The sequence below is a fragment of the Exserohilum turcica genome (genome assembly GCF_000359705.1).
Source record: "Exserohilum turcica Et28A unplaced genomic scaffold SETTUscaffold_11, whole genome shotgun sequence".
In the NCBI taxonomy this organism is placed as follows: Eukaryota; Fungi; Ascomycota; class Dothideomycetes; order Pleosporales; family Pleosporaceae; genus Exserohilum; species Exserohilum turcicum.
Window position 1 is genome coordinate 1,605,318 of NW_007359926.1, and position 25,571 is coordinate 1,630,888.

Consider the following 25,571-nt stretch of genomic DNA (forward strand, 5'->3'; position numbering starts at 1 on the left):
CATTTCATTTCAAGATGCGCTAATCTTTCAACCTCGTGTATCAAAATACCCAAGGAAACTACAAACGCAATAGGAACATGAAAAATAGTTGCTATGAATTCAACTTCAACCCTCCTCTAGTCTCCTCAACAACCCCCTCATCTTGGCCAGCAGATCTGGTACCCTGAACGGCTTCCCAATCACATCGTCCATGCCCGACTGCCTCGCCTCGTCAATCTGGGCCCCACGAATATTCGCCGTAACAGCGATAATCGGAACATGCCCCGTTATCTGCCCGTGCCGCTCCATCTCCCGTATTCGCTTGCAACACGTCAAGCCGTCCATTTCCGGCATCTCGCAGTCCATGAGGATAATGGTGAGGGGTGTGCCGTTGGCGACGCAGAACCGCGTGTTGGCGAGGTGCTTCAAGGCGTGCACGCCGTTATCGGCTGTGCTTACGATGCAGCCTGCTTTCTTGAGCTGTTTGCAGAGTAGCCTCTGATTCAGGAGGTTATCTTCTACAATGAGAACGTGGAGGGTTTTTTCTTTGGAGTTCTGCTGGTTAGATGCCTGGATGGAATGTGATATTGACGTCGACTTCAGACGTTGGTGACCCGCTTTAGGTGATGTTCTTAGTGCTTTGCGTGGGGAAACTGTGTATTCCGCTTCCAATGGCTTTTGGGTTGCGTCTTCAGGTAGACGGACATCCTGCGGCATCATGCGTTTGCATTTCAAATAGATACCAAAGGTACTGCCGACGCCGGCCTCCGAGGAACATCCAACCTGTCCTCCGTGGAGCTCAGCAAGCCGGCGTGCGATGAAGAGCCCAAGACCGCTGCCACCATATTTGCAATGTGTACGTGGTGACGCCTGAGCAAACTTCTCAAACAATAGTGTTTTCTGCTCTGGTGTAAGGCCACAACCAGTATCCTGGACTTGGAATAGAAGAAAAAGCGGCTCGCCCGAGCCCCAGTCTTCTCCGTTGCCAAAATCCTTGACCTTGATTCTCGGGGGGACGAAATCAAACCCTTTGGCTGGATCAAAGTCCGGTTTGTTGGCGCGCGCAGAAACATGGACCGTGATGATGCGTACACGACGATCGTGGGTAAACTTGATCGCATTGGTGATGAGGTTGACAATAATCTGCATCAGTCGGCCAGAATCAAGCAGCACCCAGTCAATGTCTAGCTCGCGCAGACTTGGGTGCGGTTCAAATTTAAAGTCGATATCTTTGGCCTCAGCTTCTGGACGGAACCTAAATATGAAAACACTGAATGAGTACACGTATAGCAACAACAGGAAGCGGACCTTACTGACATGGCCATAGAACGTTGAACGAGAACAATAGGTTGCGAAGGAATCGGACTCATGCGCAAAAGATTCGAGTCGAGTTTTGATACCGTGAGAATGTCGTCGACAATGGACTTTTGATGCTGAACACAAAGCGCAATGTTTTTCGCAGCTTCAATGCAATCATTGGCCATGTCTCGGTCTTCGTCGCAGGAGAACGGGTGGAGCGCCAAAGTGTCTCGGATATCGTCTGCGCAAATGAGAATTGCAGAGAGTGGATTTCGCATTTCATGCGACGTCATGTCGATGAATTCATTCTGTTGACGCTTGGCCTCTTCTGCTTCTCGTAGCCGTCGCTCTTGGAGGCCCTGGGCCCATTTGAGATGCGAGATGTCTGTAATTGAGCCCATGACGCTTATAAGCCTGCCATCTGCACTCAATTCTGGCTGGCTGGATTTGAGAACCCAATAATCAATAGGCTCGCCGTCAATGTCCTTAATATGGGACCTGGATTTTATAAACTGAAGTTCACAACTGGCTGGTTTGTGCGTCGTCGCAATCTCTAAGTGTACATTTCGTTAGTATTCTTGGTAAGAGAAACAAGTATAAGTATGAGCATCGCTTACTTGTCCACAGTTCACGGCAAGCCTTTCTGCTTGGTTCAACCAACAGATCGTCAGACCAGACCTTGCCAAGGTCTTTGTGAGAATGTCCAGTCATTTCAAAATAACGTTCATTCGCCTCCAACAGACGTCCTTCTGGATCAAACAAGAACATGCCCAAAGGCGAGAACTCGGTCATCTTGCGCATGCGACTGGTCTGCAGCTGGAGCTGTTGAGACAGCAACTCTCGCTGCAGGGTAGCCACCTCGGCCGCATGTTTGCTCAGCCGTACCTCGTCTTCAAAGAGAAGCACCGATGCTAAAGAAGTGGAAATCTGTCTGTTGAGCATCTCCGTAAAAGTCTTGTACTCCTGGTCGTAAGCCCTGCGAGGATTGATGCCAAGTAGCAATAAGGCGCAAACGTTGTCTGAGTTTGTCGGACAGAGAGGTAGTATCACCGCCTCTGTGCTGAGATCCCTGTATCCTCTCCATTCAACACTCTCTAGTAATGACTTTGGAAGGTTTCCTTTCTTTACATTCAATATTTTGGGCTCTAGTGTTTGGATAGCTTCTAGGCAGGCTGAGACCAAAACATTATCGCTCTCCTCCAGGACAAACTTGTCAGGGCAGACCTCACGGCCTCTTGGAATTCCAATAGATCCTTCAATGATGCAACTCTTCGTAGATTCCGGGCCAGCGGTAGGCGATTTCGAAGAACTCTGTTCGGGGTCGTCGTTGTCCACGATTGAATATAAAAGCGCAAAAGGTATATCGTAGTCGTTGTGGCTTAGACCCTCTAGAACTCTACCCCAGAATTCCTTGACGGTGCGTGTTGCGTTCAAACGCTCGCCTAGATAGCGTAACAACTCCATTCTTCTGCTGCTGATGGATTCAACAGTCGTATCAAATGCGTTCATGTAGACTGAAACCCAAATATCGATTAGCCAAGCTCTGGTGCCATGAAAATATGGATGTTGATACGGAGGTGTTTGGACATCTGCGATGTTCGAGCATTCCACGTCGCTCTTATAACATGTAGCTGACATGATTTGGATTGCGGTGGGTTCTTTCATAGCAACTTACAACCAAGAATGCGCTCAGTGCCGCCAAAGACCGGAACCTGCTGTCATGTGAGTGTTGCATGGCCGGGATGAGGGCATGACTGCTCACAAAAGACCAAGTAAAAAAAGCTTCCTCCAGATAACCGTACCGCAGGATTGGTAACAGTTGGTTGATCTTGAGCTGAGACTGACCGGTACGAGCGCATTCACGGACTGTAGGGCCCGTTGTACCCCACATCTCGCGGAAGGGACCGGTAAACCCAGTACCCATCAGAGCAGGGTGCTTGTCACCCGCGACATCATCTCTGTAAGCTTCATTGTAGAGCATAGTCATATCCTCGCCCCAAAAGACAGAGGATGGGTGAGGGTTACGCATGACCAAGCAAACAATCTCCCGGAACTGCATTGACCAAGTGTTCATAGCGCCCAACGGTGTCTTGGACCAATCGATACTTCGTACAAACTTAAGATGATCCGAAAGAATGCCTTTTGGATGCGGGACAGTCCAATCAGGTATGGCACCGTCGGGCGTCGTCAGGGTTACGGCTGACACAGTTGGCCTGTAACTCTTTTCTTGGTCCGGGCCGATAGTCATATCAGAAGATTTAGGCTGCTGGACATCTCCAATGATTTGCCGGGTCGGAATGGCCTCTGCGGAAGCCAAAGCCTTTTTTTCATCCTTTGTTGGAGCTCCAAGGCTTTTCTGTTGGGGCCGTGGTGCGGGTGCGGACAACGATTCTCTCTCTTGGGCATCGTTACGGAAGATTGCATGGCCAGTGATCAGTCTCCAATGAGGGCGGATGCAGAAATCCGACCATATAAAGCCCGCAAACTCAATCGTCAAGGGAGAGATGTCTCTAGAGTCTTGGAAGTTATTGGTCCTCGTTGCCCAGGTTCGGAACTCTCTATACGTTGCGCCGCCGTGGCTTTTTTCAAGGTCATGTGATATAGCGCCAGTGATCTGGCTCAGCAATTGGTCCTGCTTCCTCAACGCAAAGTTACAAAACATAGGCTTAACCGGGTGCTCAGCTCCGCTAGGGTCATTGTGGATATCCAGTATAAATATCGGCCTGGTGTCCGCCTCCAATAATTGTGGGAGAGTTGAAGTGTTGAGACGATGGAGGGCGACATCTTGCAGCTCTTCCTTCGAATGAACAGAAAGAGCTACTTCAGGGGGCTTCGCCGGGGCTGGGCTACTCATCGAGGCTGCGCTCTAGGGTTTCTCGCCTTGTGTTACGGTATGTCGAGATGCATTGACAATAGGGCCGGAGTGCGAGTGTAGACAAGTCGCATAACGCGAGCCGTGTGATTGTGCGATACAGGTGTGCAGATGTAAGAATGAGGCCGAGACTCATGACTGGTCGCGACAGGCCGTGAGACGGGCAGACGTGGCAGGTGCCTCGGGGGTACCCCGGAGAGAACGAGCAGAGGCATCGCAGCTTACAACACTCTTGGAAAACGACATTGTCCGGACTGGGATGAACGTGAAAACCTCAATCATGCTGCTAGTTTATCAGTGCAACCGCAGCAATCAAGGATTTTGTTTTTCATACGTGTTATTGACACTGGGTGAAGCAATTTACAGCATCTCGAGCAGCTGCGTACCTGCTTCTGGCGCTAGGTAATCACGTCCATATCTATGCTCGCAATCTCAAGAAATATATGTATATTTGGCTCTGCGCTAGGCTAGATGAGGGTACCAGATTACGGACAGTGTAAGTGGAAGCGCCATACATCACGTGTTTGGAATATTACTGCGACCGTCCAACAGCTCTCACCCTGATATCTTGAGATTTACAGATGCCCTCTTTAGTGCCATAAACAGCTACTCGTCTATACTTGACGCCGTCAATTACTCTCTGAGAACTGCAAAGCGCTCTATACCCAGGCTTTCTTATCGCGTGATGCCTTTGTGGTTCTGACTCTCTAATTCCATCAAGAAACAACAGTGTGTCCGCGTACGAAGAAAAGAATATCACCATCAGCGAAACTTTCGCATTGTAGGTCGATACCCGATATCGAATAACAGAGAGAATGACACTGAGGACAAAGGCCCTACAGTTGCAAATTTGATGAGAAGAGAAGAGCTGTGGAGGAGCCGAGTTTTATAAGAAAAAAAACCCCTCCGCCCTAAACTAGCGTAGAATAGCACACATAGATGCAGTTATGTAGCAACAGTTTCTCAGAGTAGCTCTAGGTCTAGTTGAATAGACTGTTTGAGCCTCAAAAAGCTCTATATCACTAAATCACATGACAACACCGGAGGGTCGCGGATGTTTCAACACCGCATGACTCGAGTTCATGGGGAACGCCATTCCGCCTTATTCGGTCCTCGTCTCGCAGGGACAGGGATGTCATACTTGCTAACTGCATGTAATTCGATTTCCCCGCATAAAGTCAAACTCAATTTTCATATTCGCACACCCTGTGAAGACTAAAACGACATCTTGATTACTATTCCGTACACAAGAAATACCTGCGACTACCGACATTGTGCCACCACCCTGGTGTCCACGCAAGGACTGCAGTCTGTATTGTACTTGTGAAGGATCGTTCCCTAGTCGTTTCATTGATCTGGGACCAACGTTGTATACGCGAGTTCGCAACACAACACAACTAACCTTTCTCGGCTTAATGTGTGCTTGTGCTTGACGAGCCAGGAGCGTCACGGACAAGACTATCTCCGGACATTCTCTCAAGCGGACCGGACATAGTGTGCCAAGGCCGGATACACGAATCGCCTACAGATAGTCATTGTGTTTTTTCCAGGTCCTTGTTACTTATAGGAGTCGGTACCTACCTGCCTATACGTAGCAACAACACCAAGAAGGAAAAACGAGCCAGCAGAACACCCCCTGGAATCCGGAATATGCAAGTGTCCAGGCAACAGCAAGGTGTGACCTCTAAATAGTTTCACGAGAAATGGCATGCGAAGAACGGATACCCGAAACACATTGTTGAGAGTCAATACGGGTGCGTAGATACGAACGTGCATGACCGAGGAATCCAACCTTCATACCCGCCCCCCCCACGCTCATGCACCAAACAATCGCAATGCGTAATCACACGCATAGTGATACAGTACCACTACGCCTCTTCCAGACACGCACAAGGGGCTTTTACTGGTTCATTCTTGCTACCCCAGATGCCAATACCTTGGTACGAAGGCAGCCCCCGCAACGTAGTAGTCAGTTTAGCCATGTCGAGTCGACACTGGCCTGCAACCGGGGCATGTCCATAGCCGCCGGCATTCCGTCCAGCCATGCGTCAACACTTACTCATACGACTATTTAAAAACATCCATCTTGAAGTAAGCACTCTCCTATTATCTGAATGCAATAAGGCGGCCCCGCAAATCGATATGTAAGTAAGCTGCATAGTACGGGGTAGCTAATATCTGCAAACATGTGAGCGAGAGAGTGCTAATGCCCACACAACAGATACGGCGTGCGAGACAGAGAAAAGAGTTTTTAGCACGGCAAATGCAAAAGCTGGCTTCTTCTCTGCAGCCAAAGCCTACCGCCATATCGGAACCATCGTTTGCCATACTTATTTCTGTTTTCCTGATTTCAGTCGCATACCACGTATCCTGATTAGAAACATCGCGACAAATAGCCCACCATGGTTATCAAATCGCGCTTCACGATACCTGTCCCGCAGGTCTCGATACCAACATATGTTTTGGAATCGCCTACGGTAGACCTGCCCAAGACACCCCTCATCATGTCCGCCAGCAACCCAGACAAGCACTTTCTTTCCATGCACGAATATCGGCTACTTTCGCAACGGCTTGCTTCTGGAATACGCCGCGCCGGGCTGCAGCCTGGAGATCGCGTCCTGCTGTTCTCGTCGAACAGCGTCTTCTTCCCAGTTGTTTTCATGGGCACAATCATGGCGGAAGGCATATTCACAGGAGCCAATCCCAGCTACGTGGTCCGAGAACTGGCGTAGCAGCTAAAGGACAGTGAACCACGGTTTCTGATTTGCGCAGAAGGCAGCTTGGACATTGGCGTTGCAGCAGCAAAGGAAGCTGGACTGAGGGCAGACCAAGTCTTCGTTTTTGACGACGGAGTCGCCACCTTTGAGGGCCGCAAGGTAGAAAAGGACACCGAGTTGGGCCATCTCCGCCACTGGACTGATCTCCTCGACACGCCAGAAAACGGCGCGGCATACGTTTGGCCAGATCTTCAGACTCCCGAAGAACTGGATCGCGTGGTAGCGCTCAACTACTCGTCTGGCACCACGGGCTTTGCAAAGGGCGTAATGATTACACATAGAAATTATGTCTCAAACGCCTGTCAGAGTCTCTGCTTTTCAAAGAACCTCGATGGTTCGCTGAAGCGCAGGTTGCAAATTGCCTTGCTCCCCATGTACCACGCCGCGGCACAATCAACTTACTGCATAAGCTCGGTGAAGAGTCGCTCTTCCATCTACATAATGCCCAAGTTTGACTTCCTGAAGATGCTGGAATACGTACAAAAATATCGCATCAGGGACCTGAATCTCGCGCCACCGATTGTGGTAGCCATGGCAAAGCACCCGGCAACCAAGAAGTATGATCTAAGCTCCGTGGAAAACGTAACTTGCGGTGCTGCTCCCCTTGGCAGAGAGATCATGGCAGAATTCGAACGCCTCTGGCCAAGTGGAAATGTCAGGCTTACGAATGCCTGGGGCATGACGGAAATCACGTGCACTGGTACCCTGTGGGATCCCGCAATCGCCTATCATAATGCTTCGGTAGGAGAACTCGTGCCAAACTGCGAGGCAAAGATTGTCTTGGACGACAAAGGCAAGGTTGAATCGCCTCAAGGCGAAAGGGGGGAAATTTGGCTCCGCGGCCCGAATGTCATGAAGGGGTACTGGAAGAAGCCCGACGCGACAAAGGAGACGAAGACGGAAGACGGGTGGTTGAAGACGGGAGACATAGCATATGCAGACGCCAATAACCACATTTACATTGTGGACAGAAAGAAGGAGCTGATCAAGGTCAAGGGACTGCAAGTTGCGCCAGCAGAGCTGGAAGCCCTATTGCTGGAGCACCCCGACATACAGGATGCTGCTGTCATTGGAGTCACCGTGTAAGTTCAACATTGCCCTGAGCGAATATCTGCTAATCATGGTCAGCGATGGTGGCGAGGTGCCGCGTGCCTACATCTCGCTGCAAGCTAGCGGCAAGGCCACACCAGAGACTGCGGAGATTATCAAAACATGGCTTGCTGAGCGTGTGGTAAAATACAAGCGGCTAGAAGGTGGCGTGCGATTTGTCGATGCGATACCCAAGAATCCTTCGGGAAAGATTCTGAGAAAGGAGCTGAGAGAAAAGGCTGCCCAGGAAGATACCAAGGCGAGGCTGTAAACTGTTTATGCTAGATATCAATGTCTCTTTGAATGCAGAAGCGCTAAGTCCCAAGATGGCATGGTTGCAGTGCTGTTGTGTGTGCGCAGACCTGGGATAGGTCGGTCGTCGGGCGTGAAACGGCACTGACATGTTGCCGTGTGCCCAAACTATTGTATCATGTCTGGTAGCCTCTAGGCATCTCTGGTGAAATTGCATGCGTTTTGCTGCTTCGGTATATACATGCAGCGGTGTCCGCTCATGACAGTCATTCCCGCCCTCTACCGTCATCAGTCGACGCTCTAGTTGCTTCGCTCTCCGGCCTTTGCTGCCCTCAGCTCGTCCATCTTCTTGACGCGCTCCTTGAACTCCTCGTACTGGCACTTTTCGTATGAATGTCGCTCGTTCTAGCCATGTGGTCAGTCGGCCTGTCTGTATTCGCCCCGCGTCTGTGGGAAATTGGCGTCTGCGCACCTCGCACTTCCACGGCAGATAGTACTCCTCGTACCGACACCGGTTCAAGGGGATCAGGAGATGTGCGCATGAGTCTCGGTAGGGGAGCGGCAGCTTGGCGGCGCTCATCTCCTCGCGGGTAGCCTCTGCACAATGGGCTGTCAGTGTGTGGCCGTCCATGGCCAATTGTGTGGGTGGGTGTCGAGACATGGCAGCACTCACTCCGCGGCTCGCCGCCGAGACCGACGGCATGCTTGATCGAGTCTTTCAGCGTCATGGTGGCGGGCCAGAGGCGTCTTCGTCTTCAATGGCGCGCGGAGGGGTGGAGGGGTGGAGGGTGGGCGGGAGCGACGTTGGCCGGCGAGCTTGCTGAGGTTCACTGCGGTCGGCAAAGGGAAGCTGCCACCGGCCGACCCCAATGCTTGGCAGGGCAGGCGCGACCGCGGCCCTTGCCAACGCGACTTTCCCCCCAGGTCTGACGCGAACCGCAGACACGCCTTCACGAAATCACTTGACACGCCTGCGAGACGCCACCTGTGCCTCATTGAATGGTGAAAATGCCCCCGGCGCCAGATGGCAAGATCTATTCGGCGACATACAGTAATGTGCGTTGCGACCGGCCGCTGCCAGGCCGCTCAAGGTCCCCTCAGCGCTGCCATGCACCATGCTATGCCCACCCACCCGTCGGCCACCACCTGCTGACACCCGCCTCAGGTCCCCGTCTACGAGTGCAATGTCAACGGCAACCATGTCATGCGCCGCCGTGCCGACGACTGGATCAACGCTACGCACATCCTCAAGGTAGCCGACTATGACAAGCCGGCGCGAACCCGCATCCTCGAGCGCGAGGTGCAAAAGGGCGTGCACGAGAAGGTCCAGGGTGGCTATGGCAAATACCAGGGCACATGGATACCGCTCGAAGAGGGGCGCGGTCTGGCTGAGCGAAACGGCGTGCTGGAGAAAATGCGAGCCATATTCGATTACGTCCCCGGTGACAAGAGCCCGCCCCCAGCGCCCAAGCATGCCACGGCTGCCTCGAATCGCATGAAGCCGCCAAAGCAGACGGCCGCGGCAAGTCGCAATGGTAATTACGTCTACCCGCTCGAACACATGCCGTCTTCTTGTCGGCGCTGTTCATGCGAGCGTGTGAAAGCAAGAAAGAGTTGGGGCTAATGTGTCGTGCAGCAGCCTTTGTCGCCAATTCGCAGTCGCAAGTGAGCGAAGACCCGTATGAAGCCTCGCAGGTCCGGTCGCAGATTTTCCGCGAGGAAACCCCGGACAACGAGACTGTCATTTCAGAGTCGATGCTGGGAGACGCCGACCTCATAGACATGTCGCAATACTCGGCCGACGGGAACAGGAAGCGCAAAAGGGGCATGGACCAGATGTCTCTGCTCGACCAGCAGCATCAAATATGGGCAGATCAACTACTGGATTACTTCATGCTGCTCGACCACGAAGCAGCCGTCTCATGGCCCGAACCACCCCCGAGCATAAACCTGGACCGGCCGATTGACGAAAAGGGCCACGCCGCCATGCACTGGGCAGCGGCCATGGGTGATGTCGGTGTGGTCAAGGAGCTGATACATCGAGGAGCACGCTTGGACTGTCTCTCGAATAACCTGGAGACGCCCCTGATGCGCGCCGTCATGTTTACCAACAACTTTGACAAGGAGACGATGCCGAGCATGGTCAAGATCTTCCAGCAAACGGTGCACAGGACAGACTGGTTTGGCAGCACCGTATTCCATCACATTGCAGCGACGACGAGCAGCTCGAACAAGTACGTATGCGCAAGATGGTATCTCGACTGCATCATCAACAAGCTCTCGGAAACATGGATACCGGAAGAAGTCACGAGGCTGCTGAATGCGGCGGACCAGAATGGCGACACAGCCATTATGATTGCTGCGCGAAACGGCGCCAGGAAGTGTGTGCGAAGCCTGCTGGGACGTAACGTTGCCGTGGACATTCCAAACAAGAAGGGCGAGACTGCCGACGACCTGATCCGGGAGCTCAATCAAAGACGGAGGATGCACAGTCGAGCACGCCAAGCTTCATCGTCACCGTTTGCACCACCGCCGGAGCACCGAATCAATGGGCACGTCCCACATTTGGATGGTGGGCCCCTGATGCCAGTGCCCTTCCCCAGCATGGCGGTGCGAGAACCAATGCAGTATCGGTCACAGACTGCTTCGCATTTGATGACCAAGGTAGCGCCAACGCTGCTCGAGAAGTGCGAAGAACTGGCTGCGGCATACGAGGCCGAACTTCAGGAGAAGGAGGCCGAGTTTTTTGACGCAGAACGCGTAGTCAAGCGACGGCAAGCCGAGCTCGAGGCTGTGCGGAAACAAGTGGCCGAACTCCAAGGCACGTCGAACGGACTGCATATTGACCTCAACGACGACGAAGCAGACCGGCAGCAAGAAGAGGAGCTACGGCTGCTGGTAGAAGAAGCAGAGTCGCTCTTGGAAATTGAGCAAAAGGCTGAGCTGCGTCGACTGTGCAGTAGCATGCCGCAGCAAAACAGCGACACGTCACCGGTGGACATTACAGAGAAGATGCGGCTTGCGTTGCTGTTACACAGGGCACAGCTTGAGCGGAGAGAGCTGGTGCGAGAAGTGGTGGGCAACTTGAGCGTGGCAGGCATGAGCGAGAAGCAGGGCACGTATAAGAAGCTGATTGCAAAAGCACTGGGTGAACGGGAAGAGGACGTGGAGAGCATGCTGCCCGAGATCCTGCAGGAGCTGGAAGAGGCAGAGACGCAGGAGCGGGCAGAGGGACTGGACGGGAGCCCAGTGTGATTTGGTAGTGTTTTGGCCCAGTATTTCTTCGACGTATTGATTCCCCCGATGCTTTTCTTTTTTAGTTTTCCTTGGTTGGGGAGCCTGGGTCTGGGTCTGGGTCTGGGTCTGGGTTTAGGGAGGGTAACGAGTGTTTATGACCAAGATAACAAAAGCCTTGATGTCTCGGTCTTGATGGATGCGTGGGATGTGTGCGAGTTGGGCTCGTGTGCTTTCACATGTGCCCAAGCAAGCCAGTCACTTGACGATGCACGCAGGCTTCGAGGCCGGGTCATCTGAAAGAGGGTGACGCGGTACCAGGCCGATGCAGCTGGGTTGTGATTCGACTATGCATGCGGCTAAGATATGGCTAAGGTATGACGTGATTGCGGCGCGAGGTCATGTTGGCCAGCCGAGAGAAGCGAGTCAACGCAGCAAAGGAGACGCTCGTAAAGGATTGCTATGAGTAACAGGATGGCTGGATGCAGGCGGGCAGGACTTGGCTGAGACGGGGAGATTTGGGCGATGGGGCAAGCCGCGTAGGCTGGAGAGGTTATCCTGGCCGCGATTGGGCCCTGGGGGCTGCGTGCGAGTTAGGAGGGCGGAGTTCGCACGGAGGTTACGGCAGGCAGGGGGCTTGGCTCGCTCTGCCGCCGCCGCCGCCGCCAACCTGAAGCCATGGACAGAGAATCCGCCCTCAGCAATTCCTCTGCCCACGCACGCCCCCCAGACACCCCCAAGAATAGACGCTTATTCCGCACGCCTGCGCGCCATACCCAGGCCATCCCGCCGCACCGTCTGACCCCACGCCCACGCACACGCAGCCCCCGGGCCCACCCGTCATCACCTGCCACTGGGCGCCGTCACTCGTTTCCCCCCCAGCCAATTGCCTTGTATGCCTGAGTCGATTCCTTTAAAGACGAAGCCTCCGCCGCACTCTCGCCCCCTCGCACACACCCTCTCCGACGACTTCAGCCTCGACAGCACCAGCGCCAGCGCCTCGCCCGTCCTTGTTTCAGGCTCCAGCTCGCGCCAGCTGTCTCGCTCACGCTCCTCGTCCCGGCAGTACCGCACGCCCAACGGCAAAGGCGCTTCCCGCTCAAGAGGCCCTGCCAGTCCGCGCCATTCGGGGCTCGATTTCGACGACTGGGATGAGCACGACGCGGCCATGCCGTCAGATCTTCGACCTTCAATCGACCGCGGGAGAGACGGGCGCGCAAGTGCGCCGTTGCTAGGCCGTAAGACGGAGGATGACACGGTGGACGAGGGCCTGCTGGGAAGGAGCACACATCACTTCCACGAACGAGACCCAGAGACGCAGGCCAAGCTCGAGACGAGAAGAAAGTACACCTACGCCGCTTTCCTGCTCGCGCTGAGCCTGATCAGCTTCACCGTGCAGACGGAGACGGCCGTCTACATCCAGCACCAGCTGAAGTGGGAGAAGCCATACTGCATGCTGTACATGACGCATGGCTCGTGGGTCGTGCTGTGGCCTTCCACTGTTATCATTCTACGCCTGCAGCACTGGAGCGAGCCGTGGTCGACCTTTTGGCGCAGACATGTCCAGATCCTGCGCCAGACGGCCCTCATGGTCCAGCACCAGACGCTCCATCCCACGCCTCGTCAGTCGCAAGTCTCGCCGGTCCGATACATGCTCAAGATGACGACCTTCATCACATGCGCCCTGACCCTGGCAGGAGGCAGCTGGTACGTCGCGGTGAACATGACGACGGCCAGCGACCTAACCGCGATTTACAACTGCTCTGCATTCTTCGCCTACGCCTTTAGTATCCCCATCCTGCACGAAAGGGTCCGCGCCAGCAAGCTCGTCGCCGTGGCCATTGCCATTGCCGGTGTCTTTGTTGTTGCATACGGCGACCAATCGCCCGCCAAACACGGCTCCAAGTCAGGAGGCGGAGCCGGCGGTGACAAGGCACCTCCTTCCCACGAGGCCGAGAACCGCGCCTTTGGCAATCTAGTCATCGGTGTTGGAAGTGTCTTGTATGGACTCTACGAAGTCTTGTACAAGCGACTGGCCTGTCCGCCCGAGGGCGCAGCGCCGAACAAGGGCGTCATTTTCGCAAACCTGTTTGGCAGTCTCATTGGTGCCTTTACATTGAGCGTGCTATGGCTCCCACTGCCCTTCCTCCACTGGATGGGTTGGGAACTCTTTGAACTGCCAAAGGGAGAGCAAGCATGGATGATGGCTATCAGTGTTTTGGCAAATGCCAGTATGTCCACCCCCGTTTCTGACCAAACATTCCAATAATCCTGCTAACACTCGATAGCCTTTTCCGGCGCTTTCCTCGCCCTTATTTCTCTTACTTCGCCTGTCCTGTCGTCGGTCGCTGCGCTCCTTACTATTTTCATTGTCGCGCTCGTCGACCAGCTCCTCCCGCCGCCACTCAACTCGCCCCTCACACCCGCCGCTATCGTCGGCGGTCTATTGATAATTGGCGCGTTTACCCTGCTATCTTGGGCCTCGTACAAGGAAATGGACGAGGAGCGCAGGCACAAGCTTGAGGAGGCGCCTAGCGAGGCCGACGACTAGCACTCGTCAATACAGGAATTTTCTTCTCTTCTCCTCCCGTGTCGTAGAATTAAAAAAGGGTGGCTGGGTGGTTGCTTGATAGATTCAGCGGCAGCGCCTTTTTTGCCTTGGTTGGCTCTTTCCTCCTTGGCCTTTCTTTCCCTCCTGTTCTTCTCTCAGCTCTGGTACGTTATCCAAGGGCGGATTTACTGGCAGCAGCCATCTGTTGGGTCCTTATTACCAAGCTGCGCATTCTTTGTACCTCGGCATCATTCCCATTTGGAAATGTGCCGCATAGAGTCTTATTCTTCTTCTTCTTCTTCTGCTTCTTCTTCCTCTTCTAAATCTTTTGCGACAGTTCAAGGCGGTTTGGTTGGCTTCGGAATAGCACTAAGTCCGTGCTGGTCAAATGTTCCATGGCATGGTATGACATGGCAATCCATAGAAAGGCGTTTGTTGGAGTCGTTGTACTGGGCAAGCGGACCAAGAAAAGTCCGCTGTGTTTTGACAATATTATTGCTATTTGGCTTACTAGTTGCCGTATCGATTGTTTGCCTGTGCAGTTTACTTTGTTGCGCTTGGAGAGAGCTGTGTGGATGATGAATAGAAGGCTAGAGTAAATGCAGTGCCAAGATGATCGTCCTCGTGTGTGCATGTGCTCTTCACAGTGTACCTGATTGATGCCACAAGTTTGGAAGCTCTTTGGTGGTTACCCTCTCAACCCCGTGACTGTCGCGTGAAGCATGGCAACGGCGTTGGCGGCGCCGCGGTCCGCTCCTCCACTTTCTCCTTTGGCGTAGCTGCTGCATGCACGCATCTCCGACGCCCAGATCTGAACACCTTCCATTACCACCTAGCCAGCAACGTACCACAAGACACATCTTCTACGCCGCCATGGCACCAACGCAATCTTCGCCCTCGCCGGCGGCACCCCCCGATCTTAGCGCCAAACTCCCCAAACTCGTCCCACGCAAACGCACCTCCATAACGCGAGAACCACCTTCTGCCCCTCCCCCGCCCACGCCCTCGCTCCCCGCACCACCCAACCTAAGCCAGCACACGTACATACACCCGTCGCGCCGCATACTGAGTCCCGAAGACCACGAGTTGTTCCTCAAGAGCGAGACATGCACGCTGGTGGAAGCATTCATATTCGGCATTGCCGACTCGGTGCGCGACAGGAGCATATCGAGTGTGCGGGACGGCGAAGAAGTCACACCGACGGTCAAGACGATTGTCGAGATACTGGGCGAAGCCGAAAAGGTGCTGGAGAAGTGTCCGCCAGAAGACACGGGCTCGCGCTTTGGAAACCCCGTGTTTCGCACGTTTCTCGATGAGATCGACTCGGCCGTGACGGCGTGGCATGCGAAACTGGGACTCGGCGACGCAGCGCAAGTCGACGAGGTGTCGATGTATCTGCGCCATTCGTTTGGCAACCGGCGACGCATCGATTACGGCTCGGGCCACGAGCTGAACTTCTTCCTCTGGCTGCTGTGTCTGAACCGGCTTGGTTACCTGCCTCGGTCGACGTTCCCCGCGCTCGGTCTCGTCGTGCTTCCCGCCTACCTACACCTTATGCGCCGCGTCCAAGAAGCATATTATCTTGAGCCCGCAGGCTCGCACGGCGTCTGGGGCCTCGACGACTACCAGTTCCTCCCGTTTCTCTTCGGCGCAGCACAGCTCCTACACCACCCGTACATCACACCCAAATCCATTCACAATGCGCTCGTGCTCGAGGAAGAAGGCGGAAAGTATCTCTACCTCGACCAAATCGCCTTTGTAAACAGCGTCAAGAACGTAGAGGGTCTACGCTGGCATTCGCCCATGCTCGACGACATTTCCTCGGCCAAGAACTGGGCCAAGATTGAGGCGGGCATGCGCAAAATGTTCCGCAAAGAGATTCTGGAAAAACTGCCCGTCATGCAGCATTTTCTGTTTGGCAGCTTGATCTCCGCCGTCGAGGGCATGAGCACAGAGGACGAGGCGGGCGTGGACAAGGAAGACAATGAGGAAGAGGGCGGCGAGGTAAAGGTGTTTGATGATGAGGCAGGCAAGAGACACGTCCATGCCAGCGTGGGCTGGGGCGATTGCTGCGGCATCCGAGTGCCAGCGGCCGTTGGAGCTGAAGGCGAAGCGAGGAAAGGAGGCGCGAGGGGTCTGAGGAGAGTACCTTTTGATTGAAACACACACACACATTTGAACGATACCAAGAATGCATGGACATGAAATGGAACACGGCGTTTGGGAAATAGATGATTACCTGGATTCATGACCTTTACGATCATGCGTAGACACAACAAAACTGTACAATAATAATAGCATCATTTAGCAAACACACAGATACACACAAACAATATCAGCAGACTTGTATATATCTCCAGAATTCATAATTTGCACTGGTCAAATAACTAGTGGTATCAAAGCCTTCAAATCCGTCTGCCCACGACGAGTGGCTCCCTTGTCTCAATCATCCATCCATCCATTCATTTATTCATTCATTTCGTCACCAGTAAAAGGGGGGGCGCGACACGGATTTATTTAGCATTCAACTCCTTCTCGATCTCGGCCTTGAGATCATCAGGCTTCTTGGTGCTGGCCCATCTGCCCTTGACCTTGCCGTCACGGCCAACGAGGAACTTTTCAAAGTTCCACTTGACGCGCTTGAGGCCCATGAGGCCCGGCTTTTCGTTCTTGAGCCATTCGAACGCGGGGTCTGCCGTGGCGCCGTTGACCTGCGGAAAATCACAAATGTTAGCATATGTGTACCTCGCGCAACAAACTTGGGAAAGACGGAAAGAATAGGAAACAGGAAGCGGAGATGAGGTGATGTGAAAAAGAAAAGGAAGAGAAAAAAAACGTACATCAATCTTGCCCAGCACGGGAAAACTAACACCATAGTTGACCTGGCAAAACGTCTGAATCTCGTCGTTGGAGCCCGGGTCCTGGCCGCCAAACTGGTTGCAGGGGAAACCGAGAATCTCAAAGTCGTTGGGGTGCTTGGCCTTGAGTTCCTTGTACAGCTTCTCGAGGCCTTCAAACTGGGGTGTGAAGCCGCATTTGGACGCCGTGTTCACGACCAGGACGACTTTGCCGTTGAGCTTGGAGAGGTCGTAGGGTTCGCCTTTTTCTGTTGCGAGGGGCGCGCGCGTTAGCTGCGGGGTCTACTGCTAGGAGGAAGGGCGGGCGGGCGAAGGTGCATGGCTGTCAGAGGGTGATGCTGTGCGTTGCGCGGATGAAACGGATGGAGGGGCAAGATGAGGGGTTTGCAAAGGGCGCATGTGGTGTGTGGTTCAGAGAGACTCTTTCTTTCTGTCCCTCTCTTCCCTCTCTCTCTCTCTCTCTCTTCTTAGAGGCATCGCTGTACGATGGATATGAAAATAAGACACGGGGCAAACGTACTGTCTTTTGGCTTGAAGTCGTAAAAGCTCGTTGCAGAAGCCATGGTTGCGTATGCTCTTGTTACAGTACTCCCAGCGTAGTGTAATGTCGATAAACTAGGTCGTGTGTTGGCTGTGCGTCGAGCAACAGCAGCAGCAGTGGTGGTATTAGTGAGAGGAAAAGACGTAGGGGGTGCAGAAAGGTAGGTGGCGAAGGCGCAGGCGGTAGTACTAATAGAAGACGCGCTGGTGCATAAGTCTTGTCGCAGAGCAGGTTGAGGTCTCAGGTCTGTCGCAACGTACCGCGGGGCTGTGCTGACGCCTGTCACTGCCCCTCTTCGTCTGGTTCCCAATCCGCCCACTGGCGCACCACGTTTGCTGCCAACATGTGATCGCACGGCAGTGGCGGCCCTCGCGGACACCGATATCAAGGCCATGAATTGCTTGTCGCGTCTCCCGGCTTACGATATGCCCCGCGGTCCGGATCTTTTGGCTTACGAAAGACGATGCCTGTTGGACAGGCTGCGCAGAGTTGCTGCACACACCGAGGAACGAAACACCGACTCAAGGCGCCTTTTAGCGTGCGGGCCGGACTTGAGGCGCATACAGCGTGCTCGCGGTCCGTGTGGCCGTGAGAGCAGGCGAGGTTAGCTGCGTCGGGCAGAAGCAGAAGCCTTGGGGGATATGTACCGGCGCCGGCGATTGCAGGCGAAAAGGCGTACGAAGGCGTGATCACCGCGAGCTCTTGATGACGTAGGGGTCGGTGATTGCCTGCTGCATGCGTGCTAGGTGTAGGTGTAGAGTCAGCCCACCAAGACTTAGCCCATGAGTCGGTCCGATGGTTTCAATACGCAGCAAACAAGCCTCGCGGGACTCGAGGCGTCCCCCGACCGGCCCAAACAGACATGCACGCCAGGCTTGGAAACATGCCATTCGTCATCACGCGACATACCAGATTGCGCAGCAAGAGTAGAATAAACACATGTCTAGCTATACAAGTACAAGAGGAGGGGCCACCAACTTCCGCATAGCGGGCAATGATGGCCATACAAGACTGACCTCGCATACCTGGTCACCTCCCCGCCCATCCCTTCCTTACTCAAACACCATCGACGCCGTGAAGCAAACAAATAAAGTACAAACTCCGTCTAATGGTATACTCCCCCGTGAACACTAAATCAATCAATCTCACACATCGACCAAGACTCATGCCTTCCATATTGCAATGAGTTGGACCGCAGTCCGTATACCCCCCCACAAGGGGCTTGTGCTGTCGCCGTAACGGCAGACCGGGGATCCTTTGGCTTCCGAGTCCACGGCTGGGACATGTCCTATGGCTATGTATCCTGTGGCTGGTGTCCAGGAGTATCCATCCATCTGGGGGCATGGGCATCCATCCGAGAAGTGGCAGGTCATGGTCCTTCATCCGCTAGGCATGCGGGAATTCCATCCGGCTTTCGGAGAACGCAGAAAAGCAAAACGCAGTGCTGGAAAATAACAAAGGCAGGGAGGATCCGCAACGTAACGACAAACCTGCTTGTGTGCATCACGGCAGACCCGCTCTACCACACGCATACCTCATTCAGCCGCCAAAGACATCCCGGTACTGAGTACAGATGTCGTGAAGGCCAACAACCTCCTTTGTCAGCTGGATGTCGTCGCCAAGGTCACTTGGGTTGCTCAGGTTGGTCAACACATCGATGATGTGCTGCTTCTTGGTGAGGAACTCCTTGGAGAGGGCCTCCCGACGCTGCTGGCGCTGTTGCTCGGCAGTAAGCTTGACCACCTTGGCACGCTTCTCGCCAGACTCCTCAGCCGTAGCCTTGCGCTTGCGAGTCGAAGACTTGCGAGCAGTCTGTCCCTGCATAGGCGGCGAGGGCTCAGTCGTTGGGCCATCGTACTGGTGCACGCGCTTCATGTGGTCAAAGAGGTTGTAGCGACGGGGGAAGCCGTGGCCAGGCACAGCTCGCTCACAGTCCCTGAAGTGGCACAAGTGTGGACGAGCACCGTGGCCGTGCATACCGTGCGCCTCGCGCTCGTGGCGGAGAAGGCATGCAGTAGAAGAGAACTGCACACCAACGCACGTCTTCTTGTTGCAGCGGAAAGGCTTGAGGTGCGAGTCGACGTACTTGCTGCAAAGGAATTAGAATACACAACCCACTCGTCCGTCACATTGTCACTTACTCGTAGTTGCACTTGAGTGCTGTCGGCTTGTGGCTGCATCCAGGTTTGCCCTCTTCGGGACAGTGGTACTTGCCGTCCTTGTCTGGGGTTTGCTGGTACAGAGGGTGGCTGCGGGCGACCTTTGTGCGCTCCTCCTCAAGCTTGGTCTCAGCAGCCTCGGACTGGGAGAGAGTGTCCTCGTGTCCATCTAGCGATTGAGGTGCAGATTCAATCTTCATCTTCAGTTCATCGTTCTCACTGCTTCACAGGGGTCAGTGGTAATGGCTGGCAAGGAGGGAAGGGTATTTACCGAGACTCGCCAAGTCTTGACTGGTCAAGATCCACTTGAGGGAAGTGCACACTGGTAGTGCTGGTTGGTGTGCCGACGAATGCACCGAAGCTCGAGTCCTGTGCAGATGCTCTCCGTGACTCTCCCTGAAGGTTGTATGAGTAGCGTGCGGCAGAAGGACGCTCGGAAGCATCCATCGAAGCACTCTGCCAGTGGCGCTGGGACGAGGGTGTGCTGAACATGGCATCGTTTCCATGGTGCGATGGCCATGATGCAAAGGCAAATGTGTTGTTCTGGAATTGCGCGTCGGCAGTTGGCCAATGCGGCGAGTCGTTGAGAGAGGAGGGTGTGAATCGCGTCATGTTCGATGTCGAGTATTGGGTGTAGTCTTGAGCTGAAGAGTAATTAGCATACGCGAGGGGTCCCTCCGTTGGCTCCCATGATCCAGATATGGATTGATGAACGTGGCTCATGTCCAGGGTGTCTGGGAAAGCACTGAAGTTGTCGGAGCTCATGGTTGGTGAGTAGATGTCGCTGCCAACAAAGTGGTTGCTCATCTGGCCTTGGCTGTCCTGGCGGCTCATCTCAGGCTTGCTGGGTCCGCGCCGGCTGGCGCCACTCTGGCTTTGGTATGCGCTGTCCATGCTGCACTCAGAAACAGTATCCTTCAAGTCGAAGAAGTCTGAGGTGTTCATGTCCTGGATGTCTGAAGAGAAAGGAAAGTCCGGCGCGGAAACAATGGGTGCAGGAATCTCTTTTCTCCACTCAGTAATGTTGGAGATGTAGAATGCGGGCTCCGGTGGTGAATCGAAGAAAGAGTCGCTGGAGCCAGAGTCAGTACACAAACCATTTTACGTCAAACCTCAATGATAGAACGATAGATCAAGACATAGGAAATCGCCATGTTAGTAGAGCAGCCGGAAGGAAACCTGTATGCAACCCACACGTTAGTCAAAGTCAAATGGGCAGAAGTGATGGTAATGGGCACACACCTCAAGGAGCCAGGGATGTCAGCACTGTCGACCACAGGGTAACCAGATCCGATACATGTTGAAGCCTCATGGGTAGGGTCAGGTATAGCACGATATCCAGAGCATAGGCAACGCCAGTGGTGAGAATCCAGGTTCCATGGAAGCAAGTGCACACAAAACCAGAAAGCCAAATCCAGCAGGCAACACCATGCAGAACATGATATGCTCCTTTAACACCACGCAAGTTAGTTCGAGATCAATGGATCGGAGACAGGCAAACTTCAGCCCATAGTACGTACTTCATGTCCGTCCAAAGCATTTCCAAATCCACTCCATAGCCGGGCTCGGCTGGAGTTAGCGTCCTGGGCGGGTATCCAGCACGTGACGATTCATAAGTCACGTGTTCCACGGGCTGATCCTGGGGTGCATTGTCCATTGGCGTGTGTCCTCTGGGAGATTGCGTACATATATTGCCAGTTGGCTGTCGTTTAGCCTAGTCGAGTAACAAAACAGAAGAACAACAGTGCTGGTATGAGCCTACGTGATCCTCAGGGCGATGCAGGGCTGCATGCCGTTGTCGCAAACGAATTTTGATCCAGTGTGTGGTCGCGCATAACTAGCGAGGATCCACTCTCGTATGTTCACCGCCTTTTCAAGAGCTCTGCATTTTAGCTCTGAATCGGGGGCATCGAGGCCTCGTATTTGTCGTGTCTACAAACACTGCAAGGGCAGCGTGCTACGAATTTCGAATCCTGCCGGCGGAATCCATGGGAGAATGTGATCCTGCGGAAATTGAACAACAGTGGCCATGTGGGTGTCCTTTACCGGGGCGGTAAAACCTATGGTATCCTGTGGCATCCATTGGGAGATCCATTGTGGGCTGTAATGGCGGCGAAGCTGAAAAACAAACAACTAGACAAACAGTAGGAAAGAAACACATGACTGTAGCAGCACAGGATGTCGCAGTAGTGGCAGGACGCAAGGAAAAGGTGAAGATCAAAGCAATACGGGTTGGGGGGGAAACCGTTGGGCAGTAAGTACCTGGATAGGGCTCCGTCTGGGCTCCGAATTGTCATCCTGAGCGAGGGCTCTTGTGTGTAGTGGTGGATTTGGGAGTTGCTGGTCTAGCAAACGTGGCAAGAAGACTCGCGGGAGCTGCTACGGTAGTGTGCAGAACGATGGCAGTCGTCGATGGCGAGAGTGAATGTTGTGGTGTCGAGGAGAGAAGAAGGAAGCGGGCGAGCTGAGAATATGCGGGCGGAGGGCGTGGTGTGCTGACCGGCTGGTGGCTTGGTGCGAGTGCCAACGCATAGGGCGAGGGCCCCACCCGGCAATCCTGGCGAGTAAAATTCTTCGGCGTTTCCAAGGCCAATGGGCTAAATTTGCGTGCGCGTCTTGGGTGCGGCGGATGCACTTGTTATCACGACGAGTCAAGCGCTAACGTCACAGACACGGCGCTCGGTTCACTCGTTACCCTGCGACGCCTCCAGTACGACTCACCTTCCAAGGACGCTGTTCCGCGTCGGCGAAATACTCCTGTCGCTCTCGGGCCAAGAGGGCGGAAGCGCTGCTCAATTACCGCCAGGGGCCTGTGGGAAAAAGCGAAGAGAGCAGCGATCGCCGCGGCCGCCCGCCGACCGCGTGGCCCGGGTGGCGGCTCGATGGTGCCGTCACAGCTGCACCTTCACCGCGGCTGGCAGTGCCCTCGTCTAGCGCCCTGATCAACCACCGCCATCCCTCCAGCCTGCCGAGCCGATGTTCACAAATCACCTGAACAAAGCCATCGCAGCGCGGGGCCATGGCGCCGCACGCGAAATAGCCTTTTGATTGACACCACTCGCGCGACGGCATACCGGCTGCCTCCTCTCCTTCGGCCGGCGCATCCGTCATGCTTTGCACCCACGGTTCAACAAATTTCTTTTTCTTGGAAACTGCACCGCACGTCCGCCGCCGCGCCCACCACACATGCACACACAAGTGCCGGCTGCGCTGCCCACATGTGACAGTGACAGCGACAGCGACAGCGACAGCTTCAATACACGCTTGCACGTCACCTGCATGCGTTTCAGCACGACAGGGTCACTTGAGCCAAACGTCGATAACGTCATGTGACACCGATGGCGTCGGCGGCTGTTTAAAACAAACCATGCGCAGCACATATAGGCCATTCAAATGCCTCGACACATCCAAACGACATTTGCTGCGCCAAAGGCCTGCAGGCATTCCATGCCCACGGCAACGTGGCTGCCTCGGACGGAGTCTATTGACAGTTAGCACACGTTGCAGCCAGCCATCATGTCATGTAACGTCAATTGGATTTTTTTTGTCAGATAGGAGCGAAAGACAATGCTGTTTGGTTCCTCAGTGTCCAGTGGACTAAGATGAACTATGCTTTAAAATTTTTGGTATCATCAGGGAAAGGGGATAGGGGTGCTGACGAGGGTGCCACGTACCTTTTTTGCTGGCCTTTGTCATCGTTGCAACACGGTAGCTATAATAACCTGCGCGGCAAGTCTCAGGCCGCATTCAATCGAGCTGCCGTGTGAGTCACACCTACTGCGTGAGCGCTACAATATAGGTGTACCCTCTGTTAGTAAACTGTGCATGAGAGGACAGCGAGCGATTCGCGACACGCGCCGTGGGAGAAGGGGCTCCTCATCAGGCCGGCAATTCCATGTCCGAAAGATCGGCATCAGTGACTGCAACTCCGTCTCTCCTAGGAGACCCAGCTAGCGACGTAACAGCAGGGAGTAGTTAACTCCAGCGTCAACAGTAGTCGCCGAGCCTTCAATGAATACGAGATTATCGATTTCGGGGGTGCCGAGTTCGGGAAAATTTGCGGAAGTGTGCATTGTGTTGTGTTGCTGAGGGTTGAGGAAGAGATTGCTGTGCAGAGCGAGCGCGAAAAGACATTTGCGCTCCTTCGCTTAGCCAAAGCGGCATGGCGCGGTGCTTTGTCAGCCACTGACGTCAGCAGTTCCTCTGCGCTTGCCACGCTCCTCCTCCTCAACCATACTCTCTGCTCTGTAACATCAGCAAGGGCTGGTGACAGGTGCTGTAACGCAACCACCACCGCCCACGGCATGATGTCGACAGTACCATGATTTGACTTTTTTCTTCTCTCTCTCACAATTCCTGGTTCAACGCATGACTGGAACCTTCTCGATGGTGTCATAGCCTCTCTTGGTTTGACATTGCGGTGTGAGGGTTCAGCGCGCGACCTGTCGAAACGGGCGATATGCGACACCGCCTTACCGCAAAACATCTGGTCTAGTAAGCCGGAGTCAGGCTACGGAGTGTAATATCCATAGATCCACCTAATTAAAGTCGGTCGGCCCATCCCAGCCGCCGAGATCTACCTGCAAATATTAGTGCGATCGGTTCACTTCCGTCATGGCGCCCAGACGCTCCTTTGGATAGGCGCCGTTGCGCCTGAGGGCAGAGCCTGAGGACGCTGCTGACAGTCTTCGACGCCTCGACTTGTCAGCGGAGATCGAGGTCACGTGCGGCCGAACGTTCTGGCTCCCACACGCGTCGTGCATCCCTGAGCTGGATGAATCAGCCAACGCTCATTCGTCGCGGACCAGCCATTAGCTTTGACCAGCAAAAGCATCTATAGTAGTTTAGCGCCTCTAACCTGCCCTTCGTGTCATTGTTACAAGCTTTCAGGGTCCAAACTGCACTGGCACAATGCGGGGAAAAAGCATGCCCTCATTGATTGGTACGATCACATTCCGTCTGCGTAATGGTCATGCCACATGCGATCGTCCGTTTGGGGACATGAAGATGAGGGGTCATTTATGAAGGAGCTGGATTCCCCCTCCAGAAGGACATCCAGCTCAGCCTATCTACTGTACAAGACTCGCATTTCAGCTACACTCGACTCTTCTTTACACGACTTTACGCCGCTTTCTTACAATATGTCTTCTCCCATTTCTCAGAAGCTGTCTTCTCAGGCCAACAAGGCCTTTGGAGAGAACGCTACACCGGCCATGCCAGATGCTCCTAAGCAGGACGTCGAGCGCCGAGCCTCAGATGCTTCAGAGTCCGGATCTTTCTATGACGGACGTCGGAGAGTGTGTTTGTCGAGATACATGCAGACGTGCAGTCGTACTGACATTTTATAGTCTTCGGCGGCACAGCGGTTTGCAAACCTCGAGGCTCTCAAGCGCCGTCAAGACGAGGAGAGTCTGGCCAGGAGGCAGTCCTTCCACGACGCATATGGAAAGCCTGGTATCCTCGGCACATGGTGGAACAAGTACGTGCTACGTCACTCGCCCAAACTCATATACTGATCAGCTACAGCTTTACCCGCGGACCTGTAGTACCCCAATCGCAGCCCAAGAATGGGTCTTCATAAGCTAAGAGTTACTCAACGAACGGTACCATGATGATACGAAGTGACGGGGTTTCGGAAAAGGGTGGGGTTACAGAGTACGCGTCGCACATGTTGGCTCTGTCACGCGATCGTGGATAGTTTGTGAGGAGGCTGGACAAGACAAATTGCAGTGTCTGGTGTTCATGCATACGTGTATTATAGGATGTTCTTATCCATTATGAATGAACGAATAAACGTATTCTTGCGTTGGTCAGGCAGTGATGTACTGGATTACTTGGCTGGGATTAGGCTATTGCGGGGAGATCCACATTGCCGCGATTGGCTGTTACGAAAGTGACGTTGTGGCTAGAACCCACCATGTATCCATGAACACCTTTCCTCAATCCTCACTTTGCGTCCA

At 54.0% G+C, this 25,571-nt stretch overlaps 10 protein-coding genes across 10 annotated transcripts; 6 read left to right on the plus strand and 4 right to left on the minus strand.

Annotated features, from left to right (window-relative positions):
* Nucleotides 1–105: 105 nt before the first annotated feature.
* SETTUDRAFT_37122 (uncharacterized protein) lies at nucleotides 106–4,132 on the minus strand (the record flags this gene model as incomplete). Its single annotated transcript, XM_008023723.1, has 5 exons — nucleotides 106–1,234; nucleotides 1,288–1,831; nucleotides 1,896–2,867; nucleotides 2,954–2,990; nucleotides 3,041–4,132. The coding sequence occupies 5 exons, from the start codon at nucleotides 4,130–4,132 to the stop codon at nucleotides 106–108; spliced, it is 3,774 nt and encodes a 1,257-aa protein (XP_008021914.1).
* Nucleotides 4,133–6,552: 2,420 nt separating this feature from the next.
* On the plus strand, nucleotides 6,553–8,287 carry SETTUDRAFT_37123 (uncharacterized protein; the record flags this gene model as incomplete). Its single annotated transcript, XM_008023724.1, has 3 exons — nucleotides 6,553–6,864; nucleotides 6,886–8,009; nucleotides 8,056–8,287. The coding sequence occupies 3 exons, from the start codon at nucleotides 6,553–6,555 to the stop codon at nucleotides 8,285–8,287; spliced, it is 1,668 nt and encodes a 555-aa protein (XP_008021915.1).
* Nucleotides 8,288–8,404: 117 nt separating this feature from the next.
* SETTUDRAFT_167319 (uncharacterized protein) lies at nucleotides 8,405–9,058 on the minus strand. The gene is made up of 3 exons (XM_008024123.1): nucleotides 8,942–9,058; nucleotides 8,741–8,865; nucleotides 8,405–8,673 (listed from the first exon to the last, which is right to left on the minus strand). Exons 1-3 carry the CDS (start codon nucleotides 8,994–8,996, stop codon nucleotides 8,569–8,571), a joined length of 285 nt encoding a protein of 94 aa, XP_008022314.1. The 5' UTR covers nucleotides 8,997–9,058; the 3' UTR covers nucleotides 8,405–8,568.
* A 218-nt stretch (nucleotides 9,059–9,276) lies between these two features.
* SETTUDRAFT_25752 (uncharacterized protein) lies at nucleotides 9,277–11,523 on the plus strand (the record flags this gene model as incomplete). Its single annotated transcript, XM_008023662.1, has 3 exons — nucleotides 9,277–9,324; nucleotides 9,434–9,842; nucleotides 9,905–11,523. 3 exons carry the CDS (start codon nucleotides 9,277–9,279, stop codon nucleotides 11,521–11,523), a joined length of 2,076 nt encoding a protein of 691 aa, XP_008021853.1.
* Nucleotides 11,524–12,670: 1,147 nt separating this feature from the next.
* SETTUDRAFT_102616 (uncharacterized protein) lies at nucleotides 12,671–14,053 on the plus strand (the record flags this gene model as incomplete). Its single annotated transcript, XM_008024124.1, has 2 exons — nucleotides 12,671–13,733; nucleotides 13,791–14,053. The coding sequence occupies 2 exons, from the start codon at nucleotides 12,671–12,673 to the stop codon at nucleotides 14,051–14,053; spliced, it is 1,326 nt and encodes a 441-aa protein (XP_008022315.1).
* An 873-nt stretch (nucleotides 14,054–14,926) lies between these two features.
* Nucleotides 14,927–16,384, plus strand: SETTUDRAFT_146357 (uncharacterized protein; the record flags this gene model as incomplete). The annotated part of the gene is made up of 1 exon (XM_008024125.1): nucleotides 14,927–16,384. One exon carries the CDS (start codon nucleotides 14,927–14,929, stop codon nucleotides 16,211–16,213), a length of 1,287 nt encoding a protein of 428 aa, XP_008022316.1. The 3' UTR covers nucleotides 16,214–16,384.
* Nucleotides 16,385–16,566: 182 nt separating this feature from the next.
* SETTUDRAFT_103681 (uncharacterized protein) lies at nucleotides 16,567–17,474 on the minus strand (the record flags this gene model as incomplete). Its single annotated transcript, XM_008024126.1, has 3 exons — nucleotides 16,567–16,764; nucleotides 16,894–17,159; nucleotides 17,432–17,474. 3 exons carry the CDS (start codon nucleotides 17,472–17,474, stop codon nucleotides 16,567–16,569), a joined length of 507 nt encoding a protein of 168 aa, XP_008022317.1.
* Nucleotides 17,475–18,991: 1,517 nt separating this feature from the next.
* SETTUDRAFT_159073 (uncharacterized protein) lies at nucleotides 18,992–21,268 on the minus strand (the record flags this gene model as incomplete). Its single annotated transcript, XM_008024127.1, has 4 exons — nucleotides 18,992–19,541; nucleotides 19,594–19,833; nucleotides 19,889–20,683; nucleotides 21,132–21,268. The coding sequence occupies 4 exons, from the start codon at nucleotides 21,266–21,268 to the stop codon at nucleotides 18,992–18,994; spliced, it is 1,722 nt and encodes a 573-aa protein (XP_008022318.1).
* A 1,912-nt stretch (nucleotides 21,269–23,180) lies between these two features.
* Nucleotides 23,181–23,687, plus strand: SETTUDRAFT_167326 (uncharacterized protein). The gene has a single exon (XM_008024128.1). The coding sequence runs from the start codon at nucleotides 23,214–23,216 to the stop codon at nucleotides 23,376–23,378; it is 165 nt and encodes a 54-aa protein (XP_008022319.1). The 5' UTR covers nucleotides 23,181–23,213; the 3' UTR covers nucleotides 23,379–23,687.
* Nucleotides 23,688–24,664: 977 nt separating this feature from the next.
* On the plus strand, nucleotides 24,665–25,399 carry SETTUDRAFT_167327 (uncharacterized protein). Its single transcript, XM_008024129.1, has 3 exons — nucleotides 24,665–24,908; nucleotides 24,960–25,090; nucleotides 25,138–25,399. The coding sequence occupies exons 1-3, from the start codon at nucleotides 24,753–24,755 to the stop codon at nucleotides 25,190–25,192; spliced, it is 342 nt and encodes a 113-aa protein (XP_008022320.1). The 5' UTR covers nucleotides 24,665–24,752; the 3' UTR covers nucleotides 25,193–25,399.
* Nucleotides 25,400–25,571: the final 172 nt, after the last annotated feature.